Source organism: Sprattus sprattus (assembly GCF_963457725.1).
Source record: "Sprattus sprattus genome assembly, chromosome: 7".
Classification (NCBI taxonomy): Eukaryota; Metazoa; Chordata; class Actinopteri; order Clupeiformes; family Clupeidae; genus Sprattus; species Sprattus sprattus.
The window spans coordinates 9,320,376-9,330,670 of NC_137926.1; the positions used below are offsets into that span (position 1 = coordinate 9,320,376).

A 10,295-nucleotide genomic window follows, 5' to 3' on the forward strand; every position below is an offset into this window, starting at 1 on the left:
GCCTTCCTTAGTGTCAGATGAGTTTTTAGGGACAGACGTCAAATTCCACTCCGACATAGATCTTGTAGAAAAAAAAGAATTACTTCTGAAGTTAAGTAATTATAAACACAAGGAAAACAAAATGTAATGCATTGAAATCATTTTTAAGATCTAATAGATCAAAGTATAAATATACATAGTTCAGTTAGTGTATGATGTCGGTTATATGGTCATGCGTCTCTTCGCTTATGAATTGTTCTAGTAAGAAGCAGATGATCCCTTGGTTTCGGTGGCGCTACAGTGATCTCATAGTTTGTGGCGCTGATGGTTTGGTGAAGTCATTTCAGAACCGTAGCTGAGCAGATGACAAGAATGCTTCAGTGAATTGTTGATCAGACCGCATACACGAGCCCTCTGTTCTACAGAGATCGTTCAAGTACGCCTTCTCATAATTATAACATTGCCCATACGAAACGACCTCACGTTTAACTTTTAATTACAACATTTCAAATTGCAATTGTTTTATTGAAGAGTGGCTGTACAACTTTGCAACACTGTTTATTATTAAATATTAATAAGGGTACTACTCCATTAAGCAACGTCGCTCACGTATTGACAAACAGTTTAGAAGTTATTCATTTGACTTCAGTAGTAGCCTAAAAAGTCCGGACACGAGGTCAGTAAAGGCCATTCTTGGTGCCAGTCAGTGTAGCCTAGTCTAGACATTAATATTACACATCCTCTTGCAGTGTCATCTCAAGGCGCCATAGAAGATAAGATAGGCCTAACAACTAGGTCCGTTCTTTAGTCGCCGTTTTAAGAAAGATGAGAGACTTAGCTCTACAATCTAGGCTACGTGTCCATGGCTCATACAATGTTCGTCTAATTTGGTGGAATCGTTTTATTTCTCCAAGCCTTACTTTAAACAAATCATATGCTGGGTAGACCAACTCCCCTCCCCCACGAGCAAACCCCAATGCCCCCTGGGCACCGTGCTATATCGATGCGTTCCGATGACTGATTTCTGGGAACCGAACCGGCCTTCTGTCCGGCAGAAGTTATGAGACTCAACGGCTAAGCCAGCTGCTTTAACACATGGATGCAATTAAACCAGTGTAGTTGCGGGGAAAAAATGAAGAGCGGAGGCCTCAGTAGATCAAAAATAAATAAAAAAAACTGTGAGGATAAAATGATGGGAGGTTTTAGACCAGATTTTTTTCCCTGAAATTGAAATTCTGCAACATTCGCTGATTTACACAGTTCAGTTTATTTGTTTTTCCTGACGAAATAAAACATTCTGGTTAATGTGGAAAAGTCAGTATCTTTCTACTGATTTTTCTTTGCAACAAATGTATTCATGGCTACGCTTATTGAACGAGGCGTTTAATCATGAAAGAGTAGACCTATTCAGTGTATAATATTGAGTGTGTGCCTATATAACAACACATTTTAACTGATTTCCTTAGAGAGCATACGCCCTGGAAGTGCATGTATAGGTACATGATGTAGCCTCACATAAATGCAGTGTGTTGAGAATTGCTTAGCCTATACTTTTCTTCTGAAGTATAAAACATTCATTTGATTGGATTCATAAGCACTGTTGTTAGTCTTGATTCACACAAGAGGACGCACAGCTTGAACCACTACTGTGGTTCACTTCTCCTCTTTATTTAACCTATCCACATAAGTTGATGACCGGAAAGAAGTGTCATGACATCCCCTCTTTGGTTTTTGGAAGGGATGGAATCACACAAAATCTCGTATAATGATGAACTGTCCTCAATTTGTTTAGTACAGCATTGTCAAACCATGCAATGTGTGTTTTTGTAGTTATACTGGTTGTGACAGTTAAAATATTCGGGCAAGGTGATGGCAACACTGAGGTCACAGGGTTATTTTCATACCGAACCATACCTGTAGGCTACTGGACACTTTATGTGCTACCGAAGTGCTTTGGCTCAGTCAGTGTATAAGACAATATTCATAATGGTCTTTTAGGAAGATTTGTGTTGTCGTTGACATCTACAGGCTCAAATAGACAAAGTGTGGTCAAATAAACATCTAAATGTGTATTTTGGACGTTTTCTGTCCACTAGCCTGAAAGAATACATCTAAAGGAAGCAAAATAACCCCACATGACTCAAAATGGACCATGTTTTTGCCTGTAATGTCTTGCCGTAAAGAATGTACATTTACTGGTGTGACACGGTGCTTGAAATGTAGTGTATATGCAGGTGCAATATAACACAATAATTACAATACTGTGTCCTTACAAACACGTCTATACATTTGGATTAAAATGGAACTCTATGAAATGTTTATACTTGCACTATAGCCCTTAGCATTATCATTCTGGCACCATGACCATAGAGCTGATGGCTATAGTGTTTGATGGAGATCATTTCCAAACACTGTTAATGACTTAAGAATATAATGATCAAGTGCCTTGTATTATTAATTACCTTATATAAATCATGTTCTTATGTAAGCAGGAACATGGCTTTTCTGGGTTTCTGCGTGTGTGTAACTTAGAATATTAGGTGCCACTTAGTCTGCATATCTACAAGAGCATGTTTAGACCAGAGGTGATAAGCTTCTTCCGACCTTGCAAAACGTCCATTCTTGCCTCGGACGTCAGAGATCCACCACGTGGTTATCCCTGCTGAAAACTAAACTTCTGTCTATATAAACCTTGGGGTTTGTGAGTGAAAAGGCTTCACTTACAGCCTTGTGCTGGGAGTGAGCCCGATTGCAATTGTTGTTGTTTGTCTAATAAATATACTTATATGCAGCTCTGGAGTCCTGAGGTAGGCTGAATTTTCACCTAACAGGGTTAACACCCAGTGTTAAGACATAATCCATTAAAATGACTACCAGTTATGAGTGTCATTTGTACATTACTCTAATCAGAGACTAAGTTGACTGTTGACACAAAGAACATAGTCCAGTCGCACCTTTCGGATTAGTGATGCTGTTGCCATAGCAGCGTTTAAGAAAGAAAGTCAGCCTTATGTTGGCTAGAGGTCTTTCCTTGATGAATAAGTATGAATGTACAGATGTGTTATGATACTTGATGTATGTGTGTTCAAATGCAATCTAAAACACGGATTGCACCATCTTGCGACCTTACAGTCTTCAATTAACTCTGATCAAAAAGACACACTATGATGTTTTTACACAGATACTATTATCTGATACATAATTTGTTCTGCCAGTCTGGCCATGCAGTTGCTGCTTGTAGCATTACGGTAACACTTAATGCTTATCTGGAAGATAATGCTTCGATGCACTTGTTAAGTGATCATCACTGTGATGACATATGTTACAGACCTCAATAAAGTGAAATGGTATTTGTCATTGGGGAATGTAAGTCATAATTCAGGGACATAAGATGCATACGATCTACACTCACACTCTTCAGGAAACCCATTAAATAAAGATCCAGACACAAGTCATGACGAATACAAATCTATAAAAATAAAAATCTATTAAACACTGATTATGTTGCTTAGCTGATGGCTCAAATTATTCAATTATTCCTTGGAGTTTTGTGGAGAAAAAAAAGGAAAACATGCAAGAAAAAATAAGAAAATGTTGTGTTTTTGTTTGAAAGCCCAGACCAGTAGAGCATGGCGAGGCTCTCCGCACACTGGGGCTTTGTGATCCACTGAGGGTGACCCTTTGTTCGAAAGAAGACTCACAGCATATGCACATGTTCCCTTTATTCATGTTTTTGTTTATTGGTTTCTTTTTCAACGGTACTAGTTATTGCAATCTGGTTAATTCACATTTAAAAAGCAGACATCATCCAGTTGCACTGAAAGTGATGATATTCATTTTTACAATAACAACCATAAGGCTCATAAACTCCAATCAAAACCATTACATTTGTATTTTTTTTTTGTAACTTTATTTGTTTTTTTGCCTTTTTAAAATTGTAATTAGAAAAAGAAAATATTTAACAATAAAGATAAAAAGGAAAAAAAAAAATATTACGACCGGCAAGCAATCACAACACAGCACAAGTACCTAATGCAAGAAATGAAGGTACAGAAAACCATGGACAGAGAAAGAAAAAAAATGAACAAAAAAAAACAAAACATAAAAGGACAAAAATAATAAAAAGAGGAAGGAAAACAGGCTCTAAAGTTGGATACGGAAAGCAACAGAGGACAAGAGAAGTGAAACATTTTCTAGAGACTAAAATCAGACAAGGTTTTTTTTCCCTTCATTTTTTCTTTCGTTCCAAAAAATAGGAAAAGAAGAAAAAAAAACCTTCACAAGTGGGAAGCAGGGACGATAAAAAATACTGCACGTAGAATACCTTTCTCTCACTCCAACTCCTTTATTCCCTCTTCTCTTTTTCTTTCTCTCTCCCTCCGTTTTTCCTTTTTAATAGCATATCCCATTAATATTCATTCCCCACTGCTCGTAATAGCTGCGCCTGGTGGTGGAATCGTTAGAGTTTTACATGTGAGTAGCAAATGACACTTTGATTGGCTGTGATGTTGAAATGGTCCTCCCCCACTGGGCGTGGGTCGGGGATCCGGGCTGAGCCGGGAGTCCTGCCGGGCCCGGTCTCACTGCGCGTGCTGGCTCAGTGTGTGGTTCTAGAGGGGAAGAGAGGAGAACACATGAGGAGAGAAATAATAAGCTACGTGCCCACACCTCCTGCCCACAACCCCCACCACCACACCCCTTACACTTTCTCTTTCACTCCCTCCCTCCCTCCATCCATCTATCCATCGTTTCTCCCCTCCCTCCTGCCAGGCCTGCCTCTCTGTCTGTCTGTCCATCGCAGGGCCCCTTCTGGTGTGGACTACCTGCCCTGTGCATACAACTGAGGCAGGCACTGGAGCGCACACACACACACACACACACACACACACACACACACACACACAGACAGACACAGACACAGACACAGACACACACACACACACACACACACACACACACACACACACACACTCTCTATCTTAGCATGCAAACATTCCTATTCATCTCATACACAGCTGTGGAAAAAAATCCACAGTAGTCATATTAAATTTATCACTTATTTGCTTAGCAGTGTTTCTTATCCGTGGCAACCAGCAACAATCATTTGTTTATTCAGATAGGCACGTCTTGCGTCTCTTTTGATATGTATTTATGAATATTTTAAGACGGCTCCTCTTTCTACCCTATTCGATGGGCTCTTGAACGCAGCACATTAATTTTGCAATAGCGCATGAAAACACCTTTGTCAAAATGATAGCAGGCTGGAGGAAAGGCCTGGTTGGAAGCATGGGGAGCGTTCCATGACACAAACAGGGAGACGGCAGAGACACCAGGCACAGGGCCCTGCCAAAGGGCTAAGACGGGTAACCCACAGAGAACGGCGTTTTTGGGGAGATTTTCACTCCCTTCAGCTGTGGTTCCACTGCCCCCTTTTTTTTTTGGTTTCCATCCGTTTCTCCTAAACCCAATTCCCAGAGAAAGAGCAGCAATCATCTCCCCAACCCAGCCCACCCCTCTCCACCCCTCTGCTGTCTCAAAAGCTGCTTTCCAAGATTAATCTCTCGGAGAGAGAGATAGACGTTTTTCGCATCAATATGGGGGGGAAAAAAAAGAAGGAGAAAATCTGTGGGATTAAACGTGGTTTTCCGTTGATAAATGCTTATTCTTATTCTTCCTCTCTTATCTTACTGGGCATGTTTAGCACTTGACTGCTGGCAAAGGGCCTTCCTCTCACTCAGCAGGAGGGGGGGGGGGGGGGGGCTGGGTCTTAATGCTGCTGGATTGACTAACTCCAGTGGGTTTGGGCAATCACTGTATTCATATATATGTGCTTGTTTCTACCACTCTCTCTTCTTTCCTTCGCTTTCTCTGTCTCTCTTACCTTTTCTCTCTCCCTCTTTCACGCCCCTCCTCTGTGGAAGAAGAGAGGAGTACTCTCCTGTGAGGAGCCACATCTCTCTGGGAGCCACTGACCCCATTATGACTGCAAACCACTTCTCTCTCTATCTCTCTCTTTCCGTTTCCCTCCTTCTCTCCCTGTCTGGCTGTTTCTCTCTCTTTCTGTCTCTCCATCCTCTCTTTCAGGCAGACTCTTTTGGTTCTTATTATATCATCCTCTCTCTCTCTCTCTCTCTCTATCTCTCTCTCCTGTTCTGTCTGAATGTGTCCTCCTCCTTCTGACTGTTTCTCTCTATTCCTCCGTTCCCCCCCCCCCCCTTCTCTCTTATATGCTGCTGTCTCCCATTCTCACTCTAGCTCCCAAGCATTTGCACATGCAGTACAGCCCCCTGCCAGCAGAGGTCAGGCTTGCATCTCCCTCAGTGTGCACACGTACTCACTCACTTTCTCGCTCTCCCTCTCGCTCTCCTTTTCTCTCTCTCTCTGGTCTCTCTCTCTCTTTCTCTCTCTCTCTGGTCTCTCCCTTCACCTCTCCCTGTGACATAGGCAACAATGGAGCCCAGGAGGAGGTGGAGGCGAAGCCGTGGCGCTCCAGTACAAACAGAACCGAGAGCCCGGACCCTGGAGCTCGGAGCCAGGCCCGCTCCGCTCGGCCCCGGATTGGGAGTGCAAGAGCACTGAGTTCTGTCTTGCTGTGTCTCAACATGGGCTTCGGATACATGCCTTCGTTTTGTATTATGTGGTTTTCTGTTGTGTGTGTGTGTGTGTGTGTGTGTGTGGGTGTGTGTGTGTGTGTGTGTGTGTGTGTGTGTGTGTGTGAGTGAGAGAGAGAGAGATAGTGAGGTCCTGGTGTGCTTTGTGTGTTTGTGTGTGGTTTGTGTTGCCTGTGTGTCCTGATCTGTGTGTGCCTCTTTGTGTTTGTGTGTGTGTGTGTGTGTGTGTGTGTGTGTGTGTGTGTGTGTGTGTGTGTGTGTGTGTTTTCCCAGAGGTCTGGGGGCTTTGGCTGGTGCTGTATTGATCTGCAGGAGGAGGGGAGTGCAGGCTCAGGCTGCTCCCTGGAGCCCGGGTTACACTGGCTCTGCAGTGGCCTGATGGAAACGGCACAGGAGGAGTGCAGGGGTGGAGGGAGCCAGCCAGCCAGCAGCCTCACACACACACACACACACACACACACACACACACACACACACACGCACTCGTATGCACACTCACACACACACACACACACACACACACACACACACACACACACTCGTATGCACACTGACACACACACACACACAAACACACACACACACACACACACACTCGTATGCACACTGACACACACACACACACACACACACACAAACACACACACACACACTCGTATGCACACTCACACACACACACGCGCACTCGTATGCACACTCACACACACTCACCCATGCAGGCAGGCTCCACCCGGCCTCCACTGCTGCACTAGCACACATACACACCACCCACCGGCAGCACACACACCTATACACACACACGCCCCAAAACACAGATGCAAAACAACAAAAAAAATACTTTGGAAAACTCTTCTTACTCAATCCCCATCAAATCCAGGCACATACACCCTTGTGCGCGGGTTCCAGACTGGCTGCTCTTACGAGCACAGGCAAGTGTTTTTTTTTTTTGGTATGACCTGAAAGGAACGGCTGTTTAAGACGTCCAAAAGCGAGGAAGAGAAGAGGAAAAACAACGGCCGCTTGTTTTAACAAGATAATCATCATGTGCGCACACACACACACACGTCTCCTCCGGGCTAGCCCGCCCTTAGCGCTCTCTTCATTTGAGCGTGTCGTCGGGGGCGGCCGTATCGATCCCGTGGTGGGGCGATCGATAGCAGGAGTGGTGTGTGTCTCTGAATCTGATAATGGCTCTCAGTGTGACATCAGTGTGCCGCAGCTGTAATTGATAGATTCTCCAGCGCCGCCGCCGCGGAGCGGAGCGGGGAGCCCAGGCCCGAGCAGGAGCCGCTTTAACGCGGGGGCCGAGGAGGAGGAACGACGACAACAACAAGCGGAGAGAACACTCTCCATGTCTGACTCAAGTCAACAACACACACAGAGAGAGAGAGAGAGAGAGAGAGAGAGAGAGAGAGAGAGAGAGAGAGAGAGAGAGAGAGAGAGAGAGAGAGAGAGAGAGAATGTAGAAACGTAGCCTAGAATGTGATGCTAAACACCCATGAATATGTCCCATACATACTACCAGCGCTGCGGTTACATGTCAAAACATCATCTAATGGCAACACAGGGAGACGGCAAATGGCCACTCCCCATGTCTGATAGAGTCAACAACACACACCAACTCAAGAGAGAGAGAGAGAGAGAGAGAGAGAGAGAGAGAGACAGAGAAAAGGGGGGGAGACAGAGAGAGAAACAATATATGTTCTGTTTGAATGCTTTGGCAATACAATGTATAATTTATTGCCAATAAAAGCATGCTAAACCTACATAAATATATTAAACGACATGTACAGAGATGCAGCAAGGGCCAATGAAAGAACTGGCCTACAATGTGATACTAAACCTACATGAATATTTTACACACACAATATATAACAGTATATACGTATATACAGTACTGTAACATGTCAAAACATCATCCTATGGCAACACCACGATTTCTAACAAGGCAAGTGCTGACTGCAACAGTGCAATAGTGCCACAGTTACAGTTAGACTATATTAGCATGCTACAGGACCACAGCTAACTGAAAACTCACACAGCAAAAGCACTCCATCAAAATCCCCCATGACTTCACCTCATCACCAACATTAGAATGGAGAGACACTGCCACACAGTATTCGCCTGATTGTCACTTGAGCTCTAAAGTCCCATGAATTACCTCACCTCCTTTAAAGAGTGTAGTTTGTGGTGTGTGTGTGTGTGTGTGTGTGTGTGTGTGTGTAGCAACTCCGCTAACACCACTAAATCTCCGTCACCTGCCCCCTCTCTATGTAAAGCACTACCACTACATCTCCACGCTAGAGGATAACAAAAGAAAAAGGTCCTCTCTGACGACACAGTCCCATCAGTGACGAGCCTTCAGTCATCCTTCACCACGATGGATGGAAGCCGTACCTCCCTTTTTCACAACCATGAACCATGGCGTAGACCAGGAGGTCCATCACAAGTGTGTGTGTGTGTGTGTGTGTGTGTGTGTGTGTGTGTGTGAGTAGGGGTGGGGTGTTTGTGTGCAAGTTGCTTGGAACAGCACTAACCAACTAACCCCCACTGCCCACCCCCCCATACCAAGTCCCCCCCAGGTGGGTGTAAGTGAGGCAGGGGGGTGTAAGGGGGTGTTGGGGGGTGTTGGGGGTGTAGCGAGGGGGCACGGGGTGCACTGCTGCAGTGGGCAGAAAGGGCCCCTGCTCTGCTCAGTCAATATCGGGGCTGTCATTGTTTTCCTAAACTGGTTATAAAAGAGGGGCTAAATCCTGCCGAGCAGCGGCCTCCTGGGAAATATGGCCCCGTCGCATTGCTAATGCACAGATCTACAGACTGCTGCTGCTACACACACACACACACACACACACACACACACACACACACAGAATGGAACAGAAGAGAGAGAGGGGGAATGAGGGGGGAGAGTCGGAGATGGAGATAAAGGAGAAAATCAAATCTATGATTCTCTGGTACTGCCTTTTTTTTACCACACACTCTCACACACACACATACACACACGCATAAATGTAAACGCATGTTCATAGCAGGCACAACCAGACGAACCAGACTGCCTTCATGTCACTTTCAATATCACATGCTCGCCTGTCTACGTTTGTGTGTTTTTTTCTGAGAGTGAGTGTGAGTGTGAGTGTGTGTGTGTGTGTGTGTGTGTGTGTGTGTGTGCGCGCGCAAGCTGCCGCAGGGGCCCCTGACTCCTTGGTGGCTTTCCCAGGAGATGGTGTGCTGTCAGTGAGGGTTTAAGGTGGACCATGGCGGACACACAGACACACACACACACACACACACACACACACACACACAGGGGCTCTCTACCTGGGCAATACAGGGGGATGGGTGTAAGGCAATTATGGATGACCCTCTGATGCTGACACCCCAGTCTCTCAGTTGACTTTACACTTTAGATGCAATACAGATAAGCGGGCGGACACACACGCACACACACACACACACACACACACAAACACACACTGACAGTGGGGTGGCCAGGGAAAGTGGAGAAAGGGAGGCGTAGTGGGAGACTGGACGGGTGGATTAGTGGGTCAGGTGTGCTCTAGATTATTCAAGTTTCTGTGCTTGCCTCTGACTAGATGCATAACACACACACACACACACACACACACACACACACACACACACACACACAGGAAGAAAGAAAACAAAAGATATACATGCACACAGAGAGTTCAAGATACATTCTCA

At 44.9% G+C, this 10,295-nt stretch overlaps 1 protein-coding gene across 1 annotated transcript in view; it reads right to left on the minus strand.

Annotated features, from left to right (window-relative positions):
• Positions 1-4,154: 4,154 nt before the first annotated feature.
• Positions 4,155-10,295, minus strand: part of znf423 (zinc finger protein 423) — an 86,259-nt gene continuing 80,118 nt past the window's right edge. The window contains exon 5 of the mRNA XM_080842391.1: positions 4,155-4,589. Coding sequence (XP_080698517.1) covers positions 4,560-4,589 — 30 coding nt within the window. The 3' untranslated portion in view covers positions 4,155-4,559. The remainder of the gene's footprint in view (positions 4,590-10,295) is intronic.